Here is a 21,113-nt window from a genome sequence, read left to right as displayed (position 1 = left end):
TATTTTTTCATTTTTTTATAACTATATTTTAATAATTTTCTTACTATTATTTAATTTTAAGAATAAAACCATAATTTATTAATAAAATTAATGTAAATAGTTAATTGAAATATTTTTCTTTTAACTAAGATAATTAATTTAGTCAACGACCATATCATTCAATCCTAAATCATCATTTTGTTCATTTGTACGTTCATAATCAAGTTCTTCACAACATGGATCTTTTTCAGGATAATATGGATTTTGAATATATGAATTAGCCATAGGATCATCAACTATAAGAGTAAATGGTAATTCCATTTTTCTCATTTTTTTTAAGTTGTCAATGAGAGCATCAACTTTATCTTCTTGATCTTTTTCAGCTGAATCCCCATGTAAAAATGGCATATTTTCAAAGTTATCAGCTAAGTCTTTAATAAAACCTTCTACAGTAGTAAATTTACTTCCTAATGTCCCTGGTTGTAATTCAATTCCAATTTCAGGAATTGAAACTGAAGCAGTATCAGATTTTAAGAAACTTCTTGAAAGATCATCAATGTCTTTTGGTTTAAAGGTTAATTTTTTTGCTTTAGGTGAAACTGGACCACCACACTTTACTTCATTTGATCTATATCCACAAGTATCACAAGAAAATGCCATAATAGTTACCTCTTTGAAATAAGGAATTTGAGTAATTAACATTCTTACTTTTGCCATATGTCCACATGATTGACACACTTCGTCTAATTCTGCTATATCATTATTTGATGATGGGATAGTAGATTGGTCAATAGCATCAGGTAATCCAGTTCTTGTAGCAGCAGCATTTTTATGTTCAGGAACAAGTTGACGTGAAGTTTTATCATCATAATCAATATCTGCAGGTGTAATTTCAGTTTGGTTTTCAGCAATTAAACCAATAGCTTTATTTTGTTCAAAGTTTCTAATATAAACAAGAGTATTAATTTGTGGATCTTCTTTTGGTACACAAAGATTTTGAACAAAAGAATTTCCTGAAGGATCATCAATTTCTACTATATATGGTTCTTCTACTCTTTTCATTTTATTTAATGACTCTACAACTGAACTAATTTTTTTATAATCATCTCCTGTTGGAATAAGTTGAACAAGAATTGAATTCATTGCTTCAATTGAATTTTCAATAAATCCTTCTAATGTATTTAAACTACTTGATTGAGCTGTTGATGGAATTTCAAATCCAATTGATGGAAAATTAATTGAACAATGATCAGACTTAACTATTTGTCTTGAAAGGTCTTTGATATTTTCTACTTTAAGAGTAAACTTCATTCCATGGTCTTGAATTGGTGATGTTTGTTCAACTTCTGTATTTTCGTAATGACAATATGGACATTGAAAATGTGCAAGAAGAATATCTCTAAAATAAGGGATTTCTGTTAACATTAATCGTGTTGTTCCTTGTTTATAACAATTTACACAAAGACTTTGAACCTCAGTAACTTGTGATTTATCAGCTGAAAGTGTAATAATTTCTGGTTGTTTTGGTTGTTCTGTTGTCATTTTATTTAATTATTTAATTTTAGGGTTTTTATAGGGTTTTCATAAATTATTTGTCTAGTTTTTGCCACGATCTAGTTGGTTGTCATATTTAATCATCTTTCTTTTATTCTAATTAATAAAGAATAAAATGAAATGTTTCTTTATTTTAATTATAATTTATTTCATTCTTTTATTCTTTTTATAATATAAATATTAAAATAATAAAATTGTAAACAATAAATTGAAGTTTAAACAACTTGTGATGATGCTGGTTTTTTCTTTCCTTTTGAATTAACGGCAGTAGGAACATTAGGGAATACTCCACCATAAGAAATAGTAACATCTTTAAGAAGATCGTTTAATTCAAGATCTGATCGAACTGCAAGTTGAATATGTCTTGGAGTAATTCTTGTTTTATGGAAATCTTTTGCTTGTCCACCTGCAAGTTCTAAAACTTCTGCAACAAGATATTCAATAACAGCTGTTAAATAAACTGATGCCATTTTATTAATATGTTCCCCATATCTTCCTTTTTTAAGAGCAGCATGAATACGAGCAACTGGGAATTGTAAACCTGATTTCTTAGAAAGAGTATTTTTTCTTCCTTCATCATCACGTGATTTTACTTTCTTCTCAGTTACTTTCTTTGGTTTCTTTTCTACAGATTTCTTTTCAATGGGTTTCTTTTCAACAATTGGTGTAACTTCATTTTCTTTGGGTGCTTCCATGTGCAGAATACTTTTTGGTTTCTTTAGTTCTTTTCTTTTTTTTAAATAATGATTAAGTAAGAAACAAGTCAAAAAATAAAATATCAACAGATACTTGAGATGAACTATTAATTATAATATACTATTATATTAGTATAGATTTAATGAATAATTAAAAAGAGAAAATAGAATAACATAAACAAAAAGATAATAAGATATTTGAAATTAGAAAGAAATAAATAATATTCTCAAATATTGTTAAATTAAAATTTGAATGTATTTATTTAGCTCATTGTTTATTATAAAACACTTTTTATATTATTGTTTTATTTAATTCAATTCATTTATTTAATTTTTGAATGTTATAGTATTGACTTAATGTTTTTATTAAATTAGGTTATCGTATCTTTTATTTTAATCTTCTTTTTTTAGTGATTTAAGCAATACAAGTTTCTGTTAAATTTTTTAGATTATTGTTTTATTATCTTTTTATTCTTATTTTAAAATTTTATTTCGTAAATTCTTTTTTTATATTCTATAAATATAATCATTTTATAGTCAAAGGGACAGGATTAGTCTCACTTGAGCTAGGAACATTAGAAACAAATTTTATTAACACTTAATTAATTAGTATTATAAATATAATCATTTGTTTATTCTCTATATCCTTTCTATTTAATACTTCAAATATTATTTTCTTAACTGATTTAAATTAAGAAGTTTTAATTCATAATACCAAAATATTTTAATATTTTAATCTCTAATTTCAAAAATATTTGTTTTTGTTGTTAATCTTTTAAAGTATTTATGAATTTAAAAGTATATAACTAAACATACTACTATTAATTTATAGAAAAAGACTATAGCCATAGAAAAAGAAGAAACTAATAAAGATAAATTAATTGTATTGCATTTTAAAAAAAAAATTGTAAAATAATAGCTATTATTGTTATGATAATACAATGGCTTGGTTTCTTTTCAATTTATAATAATACTTTAAACAGTTTTAATAAATAATAAATCAAGTAGAATAAGATTATGTAAAAGTATATTGTTTAAGAAATTGATTCTATAAGTAAAATTAAACAATTTATTTCTTCAATAAAAGAAATAAGAACGTTATATCATAATGTGTCTTTAGTTAATATATTTTTAAATATATTAAATCATATAATAATTTTTGTATATGAATTGTTTTTATCTATTTATAATATATTTATAATAATTTTAATAAAAGATATATACTGAGAATTAATGAAGAATAAAGTTGTTATTTTATAATTATTTACATTAATATCACGTAGTTATTTATATATTAACTATTTCAATAAAAATATTTATTTAGTAATTTCAAAGTAAAACAAAATAAAGCATAAGTGTTAATAAATTTCAAGTAAATAATTTTAACAAGAAGAGTTTAAATCCATATTAAATAAAACAAACATGTATAATATTTCTTAATTGAATTGAATAATAAAGTTGTAAATTATTTTTATAATATGTTCTTTAATCTGTCAATAAAACATACAATCAAACATATCATTATAATATATCTCTTTTTATATTGATATAGTAGTAAAATTCATTAATTTTTTATGATATAACAGTTTTAATATATTATTTCTTTAGTTTTTATTTACTTTTATTGTATTTGTTTATTATTGTTTTAATATTTGCTATGTATAATTTAAATTATAATAATTATCTAAAAAATACAAAAAATGATGTAATGGATTGAGAATATAAATTTTCTTCTGGTAGTATTAAAGAGTATTAAAGTTGTTAAATGTTAATAAAAACAAGTATCTATTATCAACACAATAACTATTTTTTGGTTCACATCAAATATAACAATTTGAAACATCTTGTTTAATAGATTTTATTCAAAAAATAAAAACCAATTTATTTATTACATTTTAATCAAAATTATTAATAATACATTCATTTGAAAGAATTGTATTTCTTCTCAGGTTTATTTTGAAACCATTTCAATATTGTTCAAAAATAATTATTAAATGTATCTTTCTTCTTTTTTATTAACATAGAATTTATCAAGAATCATAATTTAAATTAGTACTTTGACTTATTATAACATTTTAATTGTTTAAACAGATAAGAATATAATAAATTATAGACAGATATATTCTTTCTTACTATTCTAAAATTGAAAACAAATTAAAACATCTAATTTTTTTTAAGAAAAAGAATAAATAAATTCTAATCAAAATTATGATACTTCCAATTTTCTTTTTTTTTAAAAAAAACAATTGATAAACGGTTTCTTTATGGTAACAGATATCAAAGTAAAATACTAAAAATATATTGAGTGGTAAAAATTTTAAAAAAAGAATTAATAAAATAAGGAAAAGAGTATTGAGTAAATTATGAGTATTATTATAAAAAGAAGATAAGTAATTGTTAATATAATTATTTTCTATTGTTACATGCTCAAAGAGATTATTCAATAAATATTTTCAATAAGAAAGAGTATTCAACCACTTTTCATATATTATATAGGTTTTCATCTTGTTGAGAAGTGTATATTTTTATTCTTTATTCATAATGAAATAAATTCTTTTCATATATATTCAAATACAATGTTATTCAAATAAGTAATTGTCTCATTTTTATTTGAATTTGAATGAATATTAAAAGTCTTGGTTCTTTTATTTTTTATTTCATGATAAAAGAAAACATCCCTGACATTATAGTATTATGTCTAAATTTGTTCTAGCATTAACCATAACAAGCAAAACACCTTTTCCTTTGATAATATTTAATATTTTCAACTCCAAACATTAATTGACAAGTATATTTTGCATCATAAAAATTAAATAATACCACACTACCATTTTGATAAATATTCATTCTTATATAATAATAAATGATATTTTATCATCATAAACAATTATCATTATCATCCTTGAACTAATGATTAATACATTCTATAACCAAAGACAAAAATGTAGTCAGAATAAAACTAGGTAAACAATAAATATTAACATAATAAAGTTAAAAACAACAATAATGGATTTAAAGGTTTCAAAGAGATATTTGTAAACAAACACTAAAACAAAACAAAAAAATAGATAAATAAGGAAAAAACTATTTAAATTAATTTAATAATAAAGACATAATTTCTGTATCACATAATGGTAATAAACTAGTCGAATTTGGTCTTTTTTTAGTAAATTCTTCACTTATCAAACTATGAATTGAACCTCCTTTTTCAACAATTTCTTTTTTAGAAAAATTGATTCCTTCGTAATTTATTGAATATAAATTTCTTCTGTCAGCCATTGTTGTATGTCTATTTTCTTTTGTTTTTATATTTGTACCATTGCTTATAAGGATATCCATTAAAACATGAAGATGTTCAGAAATTCTGTAAACTTCTGTTCTTCTTCTAATTGTTTTTTCATCTACATTATCAGCTCTATCTTTATCAACCAATGATTTTACTCTTTCGTTAGTTAATTTTTGAACATCAATAGACTCATAAACATTATAAAGAGTCTTTACTTTAAAGAAAGGTAATGATTTTATCTTAAATTTATATGGTCGTTCACAAATAATATTATACTTTAATTGAAGCAAACCAATAAGAAAGCATTCTTGTTTTGTTTCTAAATCTCTTACTCTTTTAAAGCATTCAGGAGCCCTATTTCCTTGTCTTTGGCATAGTGTTGGTGTAAGTTGGTTCTTAAGCATTTAATTAGAGATTCTTCACAAAATCTAGTTCAAATAAGGGTCAAAAAGTTTGTTAAGTAAGATTCAAAGTATTTTTCTGTTTATAAATTACTTTGTTAAAAAATACGAAGAAAAAAAAAACAAAAAAGAAGAGAAGATATAATATTCTTTTATGTTGTATCTCAATAAAAATTTGAGTGAAAACCATTTGAAAACCATTTGAAAACAAGAAACTCCCTTATTCTATTATATTCTTCTTAATTGATAATTATCTTGTTTATTCTCGGTTAATGACTTATAACAGGAAATAAAAGTGGTGATTATTATTTTTCAAGAAAAGACATAATGGAAAAAGTGATTATCATAATCACAAAATAGCAGAATATCACAAAACTATTTAAGTCAATATACTAATAAACATTTAATTCTTTTAGGTAATTACTGTGAGTAACATTCTCTTTATTAATTAACACACAACTTATAGAAAGAAGTTTATAAAACTTTTTATTTCTATTACCTTGTTTAAAAAGAAACTAATTTGGTTTATATTATGTTATGTCTTGTAAATAGATAACAAGTGTATAAGTTAAAAAAAGCAGTATATTATCTCATATAATGAAATAAATATTTATTTTACTAAGGTTTTTTTTGTTTAATCAATGAAAGAATTGTAAAAATGTTTTGGACTTTCTAATAGTCATTAAATAATTGTTTTTTTTATGTTGAGGTATAGGTTTATTTTTCAATAAGGATATTGTGTTATTCAAATTTTTGGGTTAGAAAAATAAAATAAAAAAAGAACTTATAAATCAAAATTAAGGATAGAATGAATTATTCGATAAAATAATACTATCATTTACAAGAAAATTAGCTAAGAAATTAAAATGAACTAAAAAAAGAAATAAAAAGGAGGTGAAAAATATAAAAAAAGTGAGAACTTTGGAGTTTAATAACGAGTGAACTCCAAAAGACAGGTATTTAAAGATCATAATAAACTAAACTAAACATTCAATTAATATGGGAGACGAAGAAGTTCAAGCACTTGTTGTAGATAATGGATCAGGAATGTGTAAAGCCGGATTTGCTGGTGATGATGCACCAAGAGCTGTATTCCCATCCATTGTTGGTAGACCAAGACACGTTTCAGTTATGGCTGGTATGGGTCAAAAGGATGCTTATGTTGGAGATGAAGCTCAATCAAAGAGGGGTATTCTTACACTTAAATATCCAATTGAACACGGTATTGTTAACAATTGGGACGATATGGAAAAGATCTGGCATCATACTTTCTATAATGAACTTAGAGTTGCACCAGAAGAACATCCAGTTCTTTTAACTGAAGCCCCAATGAATCCAAAAGCTAACAGAGAAAAGATGACTCAAATTATGTTTGAAACATTCAACACCCCAGCTATGTATGTTGGAATTCAAGCTGTTCTTTCATTATATGCCTCAGGTAGAACTACTGGTATTGTTATGGATTCAGGTGATGGAGTTTCACACACCGTCCCAATTTATGAAGGATTCTCACTTCCACATGCTATTCTCAGACTTGATCTTGCAGGACGTGATCTTACTGATTATCTCATGAAAATCTTAACTGAAAGAGGATATGCATTCACCACTACTGCTGAAAGAGAAATTGTCAGAGATATTAAAGAAAAACTTTGCTATGTTGCTGAAGATTTCAATGAAGAAATGCAAAAAGCTGCATCAAGCAGTGAACTTGAAAAGAGCTATGAACTTCCAGATGGACAAGTTATTACTGTTGGAAATGAAAGATTCAGATGCCCAGAAGCTCTCTTCCAACCATCATTCCTTGGTATGGAATGCAATGGTATTCATGAAACTACCTACAATTCAATTATGAAATGTGATGTCGATATCAGAAAGGATCTTTATGGAAATATTGTTCTTTCAGGAGGAACATCAATGTATCCAGGTATTAACACCAGACTTGAAAAGGAAATGATTCAATTAGCACCACCAACAATGAAGATTAAGGTTATTGCCCCACCAGAAAGAAAATACTCAGTCTGGATTGGAGGATCAATTCTTGCCTCACTTTCTACATTCCAAAACATGTGGATTACCAAGGAAGAATATGATGAATCCGGACCAGCTATTGTCCACAGAAAATGCTTCTAAGCGTTTTAATTTACTTCTCATTTTGGTAAAATTTCTTTTTTTTGTTTGAGATTTTATAAAATAAAGAATAACAAATAATGCTTTATTTGTTTTTAATTTAATTAGTATTATTGTAATAAATGAAAGATCTTGAATTTTTATAATAGATTAAATGATGTTTGTTACCAATTTTTAAAGAACTGATTATCTCTATGATTCATTATGAGTTTACAAGAATTAACAGAAGTACCTATTCATATTGGAATAGATTTAGGAACAACATATTCATCTATAGCTATTTATTCTGAAAATGAGACAAACCCAGTCGAAGTACTACAAATATCAAATAATGAATTTTCAATACCATCATGGGTTGAAATATTTAAAGGAGGTGATGGATTAAAAAAGTACAATGTTGGTCTTATTGCAAAGAAAAATGGTGGTATTTGTCTTCATGACTCTAAAAGATTAATAGGAGAAACAGTTGAACATTATAATGAACAAAAGAATTTATTACCAACTTTTACATCATTTGAAGTTTCAACCGACAATAATGAAATAAAGATGTGTGTTGATGACCCTCTTGATTTATCAAAACAAGAAAGTTTTTATCCAATCGAAGTATCAGCAATGGTTCTTAGAACATTGTATAATATACTTATTAAAAGAATTGGAAATAGAAAAATAGGAAAAGTAGTTATTACTGTCCCTGTTTCTTTTACACCAAGACAAAAGAAAGAAACAATTCAAGCTTGTAAAATGGCAGGATTTGAAGATATTACTTCATTAGAAGAACCATTTGCTTCAATCTTGGAATATCAAAGAGAACATCATGTGAAAGATAAATCTAAAATTATTGTAATTGACTGTGGTGGAGGAACAACAGATGTTGCCTGTTGCATTACAAATGGAGATGGAATGCCAACGTATGAAAAACTAGACGATGAAGAAATCAGAAATAGTATTTTAGATAAAGTAAAAGAAACTCTACAAACAAAGCCAGGTGAATTATATTTATTTGAGCCAACAAAATGGTATGAACTGCCAAGCACACGACAATTAAAAAGAGATGTTTATTTGAGTATTGACAAATTAACAAGATCTGCTTCTGGAAAATTAAACCAAGACAAACCATTTACATTTAATACATCTGAAATAAATCCAAATTGGAATAATGAAATAACATTAAAACTAAAAGACTTTAGAAAACAACAAGAACCAAATGCTCTAAATGAAATAAAAACAGAATGTATATGTAATGAAAGTGATCTTAATCTTGGTGGAAATAATTTTGATGATTCTCTTATTAAAATCATTCTTGATAAAATCAAACAGCATATTGGTGATAGTACATTCAACAAACTCTTTGTTGTAAAGAATTCTGATACAAAAAAAACTAAGAAAATGAAATTACAAGCAATGAAACAAATAAGAAATATTGCTGAAGATGTCAAAAAATCATTTTCTGGCAATTCAAGTTATTCTCCAATTGATTTATATTCAATTTGTAATGAACTTAATGACTCCATAGAAGTCACAAGAGAAGAATTTGAAGAACAATGCAAGAAAGATAGGCTTATTGACAGAATTAAAAGATGTATAGAAAATGTGATGAAAGGTGCACGTTGGAATGTAAGTGATGTAGATTATGTTTTACCAATAGGTGGTTCGTGTTGTATTCCACTTGTTAAAAAAACAATTTGTGATATGTTTGGAGAGAAGAAAATTATTGGATTTGGTTCTGATGGATATCTAAGTGTTGTGAAAGGAGCCTCTTATAGAGCATATCAAATATCAATAAATAAAGAAGATGATATAACACAAGTAATGCCATATACACTTGGATTTGGAATGGTTAATAATGGGTTTAGTATTTTTGCACCTAAAGGAAGAAAATTACCAATTACTTTTGAGGGAGAGTATTTTAATGCATTTGATAATCAGAGTGATATTGTTGACACTATTTATAAAGGAGAAGGTCAGAAAACAAATGAAGAAGGAATGGAACTTGTTACAAAAGTAACAATAGAAGGACTTCCACCTGGATTAAAAGCAGGAGAATTTAAAATAATTGACAAAACAACAGTAAATAGAAGTGGTCTTGTTGAAGTCGAAATCGTTAAAAAAGAGACAGGGAAGTATCTTGAAAAAATGAAAGCATTTGTGAATTTAGGATTTGATGAAGATATGCTCAAGAAGCTTCAGCAACATCTTGAACCTTACATCAAAAATTCTGAATAAATGATAATTGAATTAAATATGGTAATTAGTTTTATTAATAATAAACCAATCATTGTATCTACTGATATAATAAAATTGGTTATGAAATTAATATCATTGTTTATTTTATTTATCCATGAAATACAATTTAGTACTTAATAAAAATAGAATCTTATTTGAATTAATAAAAGTAATATCCACTAAATTGAGTCAAGTTTTATTCTATTTACATTACTAATTCTTACTCTACTTTTTTGTTCAAATAAAATAAATATATTCAAAATAAAAATAATTCATCTCATAATATAAAAAATATGTAAAATAAACGTCACTTAAGCACTTTTTAGAATTTTTTATGATATTTAATTAATTTTATCATTTGTAAGGCGTTGTGGTTATGGTTTATGAACATGTTAATAGTTGAAAACCAAAACACTTAAACCATTGGGTTTAAAGCATCTGAGAAATGACAATCCTTCTTGGTGTAAACATTTTCTTTCCACACAATGTATTGCTAATTCCATTACAGTTGATGAAGTTTTGCCTGCAATAAGACTTCGACTTATTATTGCCTTTGCATACACAAATATCCAATCCATCCCCAAGCAAGAATAAAAAGTTATCGGATTTAGTTCCCAGATTGAATGTTTTTTTGTTTTGTTTTAAAGGGAATTTCATCATATTACTTAACCCACCATTAGACCTTAACGAAAACAAAAATGCTTTTTGGTCTTTCATCCAATTTCCAATTACGTTGATTTTAGCATCAATATATCCTCCAAACTTATTTCCATTTGTGTCTTCTATAACAAACAAAATATGCTCTTTCCCAATTAACATTTTGTCACAAACAGATGTTCTCTGATTCCAGTCAGAGACAGACGAATCAAATAATACACCTCCTACCTTTCTATTTGTCCATTCTTCAAACTGTCTCATTTCTTTAATTCTTAATTGTTCTTCTGTCTCTTGACAACATTGTTTTTTCTTTTCTTCTTCTTTTTTCTTAGCTTCTTCTTGTAACATCTTCATTTTATACTCTTTTTTCCTCTTTTGTTTCTCTTCTTTCTTCTTTTGTCTTTCTTCTTTTATTTTATTTTCTACACAAACATTGAGATGTGTTTCCCACTCTAATTTCTTTTCCCTGTATTGTTTTTCTATTGCATTAATCTGTGTTTGAAGTGGTTTAATAAGTTCCTTCTTTTTTCGTTTCTCAAGTTCAATGATTTTCTTTATTACTTCATTCATTGATTTACCTACTACTTCTTCATCATTTTTACACCTATTTAATATTCCTTCTACGACACACCATAAACTTTCAACTCTTTGCATTGCCTCTTTCCCCTTTTCTACTACTAATTTCCTTCTTCGTTCCACCTCGTCTAATCTGTCAAATATTCCTTCTCCTCGTTTGATTGCTTGCTCAACTGGTTCATTTGGCATAACTTGGAACGTCTCATTTCTGATACTGTCTACATAATATTTGTATTGTACTATCACTTCTTGAACTGATGCTTCGAGCCATGGGATTTCTTCAACAATGTGTACACTTCCTTGGGTGGTTGTTACTTGTGTCATCTCTTTTGTGTTTGTGAGTTTAATGGGGGTATAAGAATGAGTTTATTTAAAAAAAACACAAAAAGAAAATTTCAAGAATTGCATCACTCCAATAATGTGATTTATTTTTTTCATCACAAACCTTGAAATAATCAAAAAAATACTCATTGAAATAACTATACAAATCACATCTTCATGAAACATTACTTATGCAATAAACGACTAAATAATACCACAAATTATACAGAAAACATCATTGTTGTTTGAGGAATTTAAAGTTAATGTCATAAAACGAATGAGATGATATTGTCATATCAAAAAAGAATCAACTCAAAATCTCATCCTCATTGTTATTCATTCAATTTATATCACAACACTGTATTTTTCAAACAACTCTTAGACTCTTTATTTGCAAACAGCAAATGAAACACACATACCTTGAAGATAAAGAATACTTTCATTTATGCATCACAAACTAAATATGAGATAAAAACAATACAACAATTGGTTATACTGTAAAATGTGTCATGACACCTTTATTTTTCAGTAAATTAGAGAGATAAATCCCTCAAACCAATTTTTATTTCCACAAACAAACAATTATCAATAAATACATATAAATAATCAAAAGATAAGTACAAAAAAGATATATTAGATACCTACCTTTTTATTCATCACACAACATTTTAAAATCATTATTTGATATCATTGAGTAAGAGTTGTTTCATATTAATATAAAAAAACCACTTAATCATTGGAAAATAAGTTTGATAAGAAGAATAAAAAGATTCAATCCTATCTTATTATCGTCCTATAAAAATAGTAATGGTGATTTGATAACTCAGAACAGACAAATGAATTTAATTTTATTAATCATTATTTATAAGAGTTTTTCACAAAAACCTTCAACATTCTATGGGTTACTTCCAAAGAAAAGCATTCAACCTCTTTTATCTAGTGAAATACCATTAAGATTACACAAAAATAACACATTCTATCCATTTAGATTAAATGAGATTCCATCTTCATTATCATATTGTGGTATTTATCGTAAAAGAAATCCTCATAAAACTGAAGACTATTGTATAAAACAAACCATGAATCAAGGAGAATGTGGTGGATGTTATGCAATGGCATTAGCACAAGTTTTACAAGCACATTACACTCACTTGACATTAAAACATCAAGCATTCAGCACACAACAAATCATTGATTGTTCAAACAATAATGGGTGTAGTGGAGGTTGGCCCACAAGTGTCTTAGAGTCACTTCAATACTTTGTTTCAGAAATTGAATATCCTTACCGATTGATTACTATCAATGGAAATTCAACAAATAATTACAAAAAGGAGTGTATTAGAGGAAGAAGAACAAAAATCCATGTTAGTGATTATAAAGAAGTGATTGGTCCAATCACTTTTGAACAGATCAAAGTATTACTCATTGAACATGGACCATTTATTGGAATGATTTATAGCAATGACCAATTAAGAAAATATTCAGGTGGAATATTACATTTAGATTGTCCTGTTGTTCCAACACTTAACCATGCAATCATTGTTGTTGGATATGGACAAGAAAATCAAGAGAAATATATCATTATTAGAAATTCATGGGGAAATTCATGGGGAGAAATGGGATATGCTAGAATATCAATGAACGATTTATGTGGATTAGATGGAATAAAATATTCAGACTATCCAACAATTTTGTATTTAAAAACACAATGTTTGTTCTTATTTTTTTCTTTAAATATCATAACTGATAACTTCATAGTACCACAACAAGTCTATTCGAATTACTGAGCAGACTTGAGTGTTGATAAGAGGTGGTGGTTTATTTGATAATAAATCATTTAAGAAGAGAAAAGTTTTAAATTTGTGTTTTTTTTTTAAACTCAAACAATAAAACCACTATGAATAGAAGATATGCTATAACCAAACAAACAAAATATGTTATTAAAGCTAACCTTATTCAAAAGAAGAATTACAAGTTGTTAGACTTTATTAGAAAGCGAGTTGAATATGATCCTGGCATTAAACAAGGAGATTTTATTGTTGGGAATATGACCAAAATATTTTATTTGACATATAAATATCACAGTACAAACATAAAATACCTTGAAGAATGTATTGTTCCATTAATTGAACAAAGCAATGAATATTTAAATATTGTGTTGTTTGTTATAGATTGTAAAATAAATGAAATAAATGAAGAAATAATACAAGACGTCAATATAAAATTATTTAAGAAAAAATGTACGTTAATTATTGCACAAAGTTATTCTGATGCTGCTCATTATATTGAAGAGTTTAGTGTTGTAGAGAATAGTCAAAATGAAGTATCTGACCAAATAAACGAAAGGACACAAATAATAAATGCATTATCAATGATTAAAGGGATAAACTCGCAAAATGCATATGACCTATTAATGAAGTTTAATGTTTGTTTATTTGAATTGTACAAATAACAAAGAGAAATAATAATAATAATAATAAAATAGACGTTAAAGAGACTTGGAGTTGTTGATAAAGATGAGTTAAAAAAGAGTAAAAACATTGGACCAAAGAAAGTAGAAAGTATATGGAGAGTCTTTCATTCCCCAATTGTCGGAACAAAAAAGATGGAAAGATCAATTCAAACATTCCTAAAGTCTTTAACAATCGAAAAGAAGAAAATTAATAAACCATAAACCACTTATTAGAATAATTTTTTGTTATTTGAGAGAAAAAAGAACTTCAAAAAAGAATTGAAAATGGAGGATAATCAAACACAAGAAAATGAAATAAAAGATGAGAAAGAATATTCATATAAACCAATTACTAATCGACCAGCACGAAAACAAAGTGATGGATATGTACCATACACACCTACTCGAAGTGGTGATTATAATATTTGGTATAATAGATATAGTGGATTTGAAAGTAAACAAACACGAGGAGACAGAGGAAATATGACACGGTGTTGTATTAAAACGGATGCAGGAATAACAAAAAGTAAAGAAGAATCACCAATATGTCTTCATTTTGCATTAGGAAAATGTTTTAAAGGCAAAGAATGTCTATATAAACATCAACTTCCACAAGAAGAAGAAGAAAAACATTTAGGAGTTATTAAAGATATATTTGGTAGAGAAAGACATTTAACAGAAAGAGATGACATGGGAGGTATTGGGAGGTTTTCAAAAGAAAATAGAACATTATATGTTTCTGGATTTAAAGGGAATCTACCACCTCAACAAATTGAAGAAATTTTAAGAAGACATTTTGGAGAATGGGGAGAATTAGAATATATTCGTGTTCTTCCTATAAGAAATATAGCGTTCATAAGATATAAATTACGAGGAAGTGCAGAATTTGCAAAAGTAGCAATGGCAGACCAAAGTTTAGATTCTAATGAACGATTAAATATTAGATGGGCATATGATGATCCGAATCCTATAGCTAAAGCCATTGAAGAACAATCTATTGCATCACAATATGTTCAACAAATTAAAGACATTATGAAAGAAAGAAAAGAACAAAAACAAGAATATTTAAATTCAATTGAATCTCCAATGAAAAAACAAGCTGTTGTATATGAAGAAAATCCAATAGGTTTTAAATATTCTATTAAAGAAAATAAAACATTAAAAGATAAAGAACATCAAAATATTATTGAAGTTGCAAAGGAAATTGAAAAGAAGAAAGAAAAATATGTTCCAAACAAATATACTGGATTTATGCATCCTTATAGTTATGGACTTTTTTATCCAAAACAATTTGAAAATGCAAAAGTAATAGAACAAGAAGAAGATGATGATAATGATGAGAATGAAAAATAATTGATGATTGTTTTTAATATTCTTTAAAAATAAGAAGATACTAAGCAAATAATTAAGTATTAATAGAATTTGAAATAAATCTTAATTAAGTACTTTATAGTATTATTTATTTCTAAATTGTATTGAAAAAAAAAAAAATAAAAAATTACAATAGTAAAGTAAGTTAGATTGTTCAATTATTTTCTTTAAATAACAAATTTTCTATTTCAACAATAAAAAACTTTTATTGGTAATTAAATTAATAGAATAAATAACAATATTTCTATTGCTTTTAGTATTATATTGTTATAATTATTATTCTATTATTTTGTTTATCAATTCTTTCTTCTTTAAAGCTAATGAATAAAGATAAATATTAAATAAAAAGAAGAAATTAATAGTTAAATTTTAAATAAAAGAATCAACTTCTTATTAATATATATTTTCTTCTTGATTTAAAAACTTATTTTGTCTATAATTCAAAAAAAGACAAAGAAGAATAACAAAAAACATCATTAAATCCTCTCAATTTAGGCATCGTTTTCAATGAGACATTTTTCTGAGACGTAAACTCCATCAAGGAATTGTCTAATATCCTTGTTTCTAACAAGATTGGCAGCATGAATATTAGCAGCTGATTGTGAGACTTTTTCAACATCATTTCCTTCAAGGCAAATTTCATCTTTACCAAGTTTCTTAACAACAACTCCGTCGTACATCTCAATATGTCTAGTTCTCTTTTCTCCAAGGAAATTTTGGACTTGAATTGATTTACCATCATCAGCAATAACTAATGTAACTGGGAAGTGTGCATATACAACTCTCATCTTGTATTGATATCCTTTAGTAACTCCTGTAATCATGTTTTTAATATGTGATGCAATAGTTCTAACAACAGCTGAATCTCTTCTATTTCCATACCACATATCAATAACAACTACATTTTCTTTTGGTCCTTCCTTCTTTACAACAAGTTTACTAGCATAAATATCTACTTTTGGATGTTGGAATTCTCTTGTGAGACTTCCTCTTGGTCCAGTAACCTTAATGTTCTTTCGGTTGATTTCAATATTAACTCCTTCTGGAATAACAACGTGTTCTGTTTTCTTCAATAATCTTGGCATTTCCCTCGAGGATTTGACTCTATTTGAGTTCTTTCCAACCCTATTTCTCTTTTTACTAAAATTACTATCTTTTTCCTATATTTTTTCTTTTTGTTCTTTAAAAACAAATTTCTCTTCAAAAATTTAATTTTTTTTTCTTCTTCTCTTTTTCTTTATGAATATATCATTTCTGATACTTTATTTACTTCACAATCCTCTATTGGTGGTATATTTTCTTCTCCTTTATTATTTTCTCCCTCTCCTTTTGTTACTTCTGTTTTTCTTTCATCTGTATATGCATATGGACTTCTTGGATCAACTACAAAAAACTCCATCACTCCGTAATACCCTATTACAATACAAAAAAATCCCATAACAAATCCTGCTGGAATGACTAATGTCCAATATCTATTTGTGACTTTCTCTTTATTTCTTTCTTCTACTACAAACAAACTGATCAGGCATTAATGTAAAAAATGGTTCTAATCCAAGTGAATCCGCTAGTTTTCTTGGTACAATTTGCCAAATTATAAAGAGAATTGATGCAATAATCAATCCTAACCAAATAAAAAAACTATATGTTCCAATATATATTCCATCTTTTGTTGTTGATTTTCCTTGATAACATTGTTGTTCTTCTTCTGGATCAAGTCCATCATTCAATTCTGTTGGTGTTTTCCCTCGATTAATTTCTTCAATGTGTGTTGTTTCTGTCATATTATCTTTTTCATTTTCAATTCTTATTTTTTTCTGTTGAAAATGTCAGTTTAACATTTTATTATTTATTTATTATTTATTTAAACTGACATAATCATATAATGGTGCAACATTTATTCTACCATGTGCACATATAAATGGACATGAACATTCTGACAATTGACTTATTAATTTTTTACATTCTTCTAATGTTAAATTGTCATTAAACATAATAGCATTTCTACATGATTGTGATGCTACAATATGACGTATAATTGAAAGATGTTTAATTCCTGGAAATTCATTACAAATATCTATTTGGTTTACAATATCCATAATTTCTGAGCAGGTAAGTTGTTTTCCAAAGATAATTGGAAATGATTTAAAATATACTTTATTATATTGGATGGAATAACTAATATTCAACTTGTTAAATTGATATTTATATTTTTGTAACACTTGTAATTGAGATGAATTTACATTTTTATGTAATGAACATTGAAATGATTGAAGACAAGTACTTGTTTCTTGTTCTAACATTCTCCAATTTTTTTCAAAAAGAATTCTTTCATGAACAGCATGTTGATCAAATCCATAGAGCAATCCATTTCTTTTATTTAAACAGATTATAAATTTCTTACCAAATTGTCCAATTACTTGAATCTTTTTTATGTCATCTTTTGTAATTTTATTTGATGGTATTATATGACTAAAATATTTTATATTTTCTTGTAATGAAATGATGTTATAATGTACATATGGTATAGCAATAGAATATATTGTCTTATTACTTATTCTTCTTTTAGAAGGTTTATGTCTATTCATTCCATATTTTGTTTTATTTATTTGTGGTATTTTAGTTGTTTCTTTCTCTTTTATTTCTCTTCCTTGAATTGAATAACTTAATGCAAAAATTCTTTGTTTCTTTGGTGATGGAGGTGATGATTTTGGATGTTGGAATTGAATATGTGAATAAAATGGGTATTGTGTAATTGGTGGAGGTAATACCAATAGTTCTGATAAAAATTCATTTGAGAGGAATTTGATTATCCATAATAAGAAATTATTTTCATCTTCAAAATGTAATGGATATTGTGGATGAAAGAATGGAATTTTGATTTGAAGGAAAAAAGGAGGTGTTAAAATATGACTTTGTGAAATACCATAATATTTACAATGAATTTGATTGATCAATTGATTCAATGAATTATGGTGTATTAAATAATCATTTACCATAATTATATAATGATATTTTGTATTATTCCATTTCATGTCTTTTGATAAATAACGTAATCCATAAATTGTTATTGAGTTAAATGAATATAATGTTGAAAATTCTTTCATTTGATAATGAAAAATATTTTCGTAACATTTTTTCATTGTTGGTTGTGAGTCTAATAAACAATATGTTTCATTATTCCACTTGATTTGTATTCCAATTTTATAATGAATAATATGATATCCAATAATGTCTTGAATAAGTTGACTGAATGTTTCTTTTCTTTCAGGAGTATTTTCAAATAATTTTTCTAGACAAACAACTAATTGATTATTTAATTGGTACTGTTTCAAACGTTCTTTTTTCCATCTTCCATTCTTCATAATTAATCTCTTTTGAAAACTATTGAAAAAACAAACTTCATAAATGTATCTAAACGAATATTCTTGAGACAAAAGAGATGTCATTATTGAACATCTACTAATACTATTCACTTCATGAAAAATATCTTCATTTAATAATGTATTTATTTGTTGTTCATCAACTTGAATTTCATCCATAATAATTTTTATTTCATTAATTTCTTTATCACACCAAATACTTACTGAACTATATCCTTTACTTTCCATTAATTTAAGAATTTCAACACAAACAAATCCTGTACGAATAAACTGAATCGAGGCTTTTAGAGCTTGAACTTCTCCAGCAGACTTTCTTTTCATTGCTTTGAATTTGAAAACTAATCATTAAAATAGTCAAAAAATATAGATTGAATCTTTCCTTTCATAAATACTAATCATTCTTAATAAAATAAAAAATCAAATAATATCACACCAAAAGTCAATTGAGTGTAAGTTTTATCTGTTAGATTTAGCAACACGTTCCATATCTTCCTTCTTCTTAATGGCAAATGAAGCAGTGTTAGATTTAGATGCGTTGACAATTTCATCAGCAAGACATTCGGCAAGAGTTTTAGAGTTTCTGAATGCTGCACTTCTGCATCCCATAGTCATTAAATAAAGGGCTTGGTTGATTCTTCTTAATGGTGAAACATCAACAGCTTGTCTCTTAGCATTTCCTCCTGTTCCAACACGAGTTGAATCTTCTCTTGGGGATGCGTTAATAATGGCATCAACTAATACTTGAATTGGGTTCTTTTCAGTTAATAAATGAATAATTTCAAAGGCTTCTTCAACAACTCTCATAGCAAGAAGTTTCTTTCCTGAATTCTTTCCATGTTGCATCATACAGCAAACTAATCTTTCAACAATTGGGCATTGAATCTTTCTGAATGGCTTAATTTGATATCTTCCAGCTGTGTGTGGAAGGAAGACTTGATACTTAAGCTTACTATTAATGGCAAGGAGTTCCTTAAGTGAAATATCACTAACGGTAACATCATAACTCCATTTATTGAAAAGTTTTGGTGCAAAAGTGTGTGCAGCTTCAACTGGTTGAGCGACGGTTTCAGCCATTAATGCAACTTTTGTTCTAGTTGTAGGGTTTTGTATGGTTTTTTTATTTTTTAGTTTTCTTATTAATTAAAAATAGTTCATATAAAAATAAAAAATAAAAAAGATTAAGAATTGAGATGTATTAATATCTCAAAAATATATTAAAAGTTAATTTCAGGTAAATGGCAAAAGTCAGAATTTAAGAATTTAAGAATTGAATGAAATAGTGGTGTGTGGTTTTTAAATCTTTTTTCCTTTTTAATAAGAAAGAGGAAAAAGAAAAGTGAAATGATATAATTTTTTTATAAAAAGAGATACTAATATTAATTTTCTTTTTTGAAGATAAAATAGAATGTTTTTTACAAAATGATTTCTTTCTTTATTAATATGAAATTCATTCCAATAATACAATTGAATAAGTGATTTAATTTTTTATTTGACTTATATTGCAAAATGAGATTATTACTTAGTTCAAATGAATTTAAGTTCAATGTAAAAGATTTTGTTAATTCAATAACATTTTAGAAGTTTTATAAGGATTTTTTTTTAAAATTGGTTGAGATATAGTAATTTTAAAGAAATTTTAAAACAAAGGAAATAAATTTTATTACAACTGTTAATGATAATGATTTGTAGGAGTATTTTATAAAAATAAAACTATTAGTAAATTATTTTATATTTTAAACTTTTAGTTTTGTTAAAAGAAGTTTAGATTCAATGATAAAAATAGTATTTTATAATATAATTGAATTTAAATGGATTTTATTAGTTTATTGGATTAAATACTTTTTTTGGATTGTTTTTAGTTAAACGTTTGGAAAGAATAATATTTTGTGTTTGGATAAGTCTTGTTGATTTTTCTTTTTATGGAGAATATAAAATTTTTAAAATAAAAAATTTATAAGAAAAAAATAAAAAAAATAAGAAGGAGGATAATTAAAATCACAAAAAAAAAAAATAGATGATTCTTTTAGAAAAGAAAGTAAATTTAAATGAAATTATTTAGTAATAAGTCAAAAAATAACCGAAATCACTCAG

General features: G+C 25.8%; 12 protein-coding genes across 12 annotated transcripts, besides 1 other annotated feature; 5 read left to right on the top strand and 7 right to left on the bottom strand.

Moving 5' to 3' along the window:
• Positions 1-138: 138 nt before the first annotated feature.
• On the bottom strand, positions 139-1,521 carry EHI_126220 (zinc finger protein, putative; the record flags this gene model as incomplete). The annotated part of the gene is made up of 1 exon (XM_647379.1): positions 139-1,521. The coding sequence occupies one exon, from the start codon at positions 1,519-1,521 to the stop codon at positions 139-141; it is 1,383 nt and encodes a 460-aa protein (XP_652471.1).
• A 227-nt stretch (positions 1,522-1,748) lies between these two features.
• Positions 1,749-2,228, bottom strand: EHI_126210 (histone H2A, putative; the record flags this gene model as incomplete). The annotated part of the gene is made up of 1 exon (XM_647378.1): positions 1,749-2,228. One exon carries the CDS (start codon positions 2,226-2,228, stop codon positions 1,749-1,751), a length of 480 nt encoding a protein of 159 aa, XP_652470.1.
• Positions 2,229-2,768: 540 nt separating this feature from the next.
• Positions 2,769-2,836: a repeat region.
• Positions 2,837-5,321: 2,485 nt separating this feature from the next.
• On the bottom strand, positions 5,322-5,918 carry EHI_126200 (uncharacterized protein; the record flags this gene model as incomplete). Its single annotated transcript, XM_647377.1, has 1 exon — positions 5,322-5,918. The coding sequence occupies one exon, from the start codon at positions 5,916-5,918 to the stop codon at positions 5,322-5,324; it is 597 nt and encodes a 198-aa protein (XP_652469.1).
• A 940-nt stretch (positions 5,919-6,858) lies between these two features.
• Positions 6,859-8,072, top strand: EHI_126190 (actin, putative). Its single transcript, XM_643736.2, has one exon. It carries the CDS (start codon positions 6,915-6,917, stop codon positions 8,043-8,045), a length of 1,131 nt encoding a protein of 376 aa, XP_648828.1. The 5' UTR covers positions 6,859-6,914; the 3' UTR covers positions 8,046-8,072.
• A 174-nt stretch (positions 8,073-8,246) lies between these two features.
• EHI_126180 (heat shock protein 70, putative) lies at positions 8,247-10,265 on the top strand (the record flags this gene model as incomplete). Its single annotated transcript, XM_647375.1, has 1 exon — positions 8,247-10,265. One exon carries the CDS (start codon positions 8,247-8,249, stop codon positions 10,263-10,265), a length of 2,019 nt encoding a protein of 672 aa, XP_652467.1.
• A 2,390-nt stretch (positions 10,266-12,655) lies between these two features.
• EHI_126170 (cysteine protease, putative) lies at positions 12,656-13,606 on the top strand (the record flags this gene model as incomplete). Its single annotated transcript, XM_647373.2, has 1 exon — positions 12,656-13,606. The coding sequence occupies one exon, from the start codon at positions 12,656-12,658 to the stop codon at positions 13,604-13,606; it is 951 nt and encodes a 316-aa protein (XP_652465.2).
• Positions 13,607-13,716: 110 nt separating this feature from the next.
• On the top strand, positions 13,717-14,493 carry EHI_126160 (DNA excision repair protein, putative; the record flags this gene model as incomplete). Its single annotated transcript, XM_647372.1, has 2 exons — positions 13,717-14,244; positions 14,305-14,493. 2 exons carry the CDS (start codon positions 13,717-13,719, stop codon positions 14,491-14,493), a joined length of 717 nt encoding a protein of 238 aa, XP_652464.1.
• A 63-nt stretch (positions 14,494-14,556) lies between these two features.
• Positions 14,557-15,624, top strand: EHI_126150 (cell cycle control protein cwf2, putative; the record flags this gene model as incomplete). Its single annotated transcript, XM_643300.1, has 1 exon — positions 14,557-15,624. The coding sequence occupies one exon, from the start codon at positions 14,557-14,559 to the stop codon at positions 15,622-15,624; it is 1,068 nt and encodes a 355-aa protein (XP_648392.1).
• Positions 15,625-16,103: 479 nt separating this feature from the next.
• On the bottom strand, positions 16,104-16,744 carry EHI_126140 (60S ribosomal protein L9, putative). Its single transcript, XM_647370.2, has one exon. The coding sequence runs from the start codon at positions 16,725-16,727 to the stop codon at positions 16,134-16,136; it is 594 nt and encodes a 197-aa protein (XP_652462.1). The 5' UTR covers positions 16,728-16,744; the 3' UTR covers positions 16,104-16,133.
• Positions 16,745-16,879: 135 nt separating this feature from the next.
• EHI_126130 (uncharacterized protein) lies at positions 16,880-17,423 on the bottom strand (the record flags this gene model as incomplete). The annotated part of the gene is made up of 2 exons (XM_643298.1): positions 16,880-17,114; positions 17,161-17,423. 2 exons carry the CDS (start codon positions 17,421-17,423, stop codon positions 16,880-16,882), a joined length of 498 nt encoding a protein of 165 aa, XP_648390.1.
• Positions 17,424-17,495: 72 nt separating this feature from the next.
• EHI_126120 (DNA mismatch repair protein mutL, putative) lies at positions 17,496-19,343 on the bottom strand (the record flags this gene model as incomplete). The annotated part of the gene is made up of 1 exon (XM_647392.1): positions 17,496-19,343. One exon carries the CDS (start codon positions 19,341-19,343, stop codon positions 17,496-17,498), a length of 1,848 nt encoding a protein of 615 aa, XP_652484.1.
• Positions 19,344-19,444: 101 nt separating this feature from the next.
• EHI_126110 (40S ribosomal protein S5, putative) lies at positions 19,445-20,114 on the bottom strand. The gene has a single exon (XM_647594.2). It carries the CDS (start codon positions 20,094-20,096, stop codon positions 19,479-19,481), a length of 618 nt encoding a protein of 205 aa, XP_652686.1. The 5' UTR covers positions 20,097-20,114; the 3' UTR covers positions 19,445-19,478.
• Positions 20,115-21,113: the final 999 nt, after the last annotated feature.

The sequence above is a fragment of the Entamoeba histolytica genome, genomic scaffold (genome assembly GCF_000208925.1).
Source record: "Entamoeba histolytica HM-1:IMSS scf_1104750518221 genomic scaffold, whole genome shotgun sequence".
Classification (NCBI taxonomy): Eukaryota; Evosea; order Mastigamoebida; family Endamoebidae; genus Entamoeba; species Entamoeba histolytica.
Note: the sequence above shows the minus strand (reverse complement) of the source record. Positions and strands in the feature narration are given on the sequence as shown.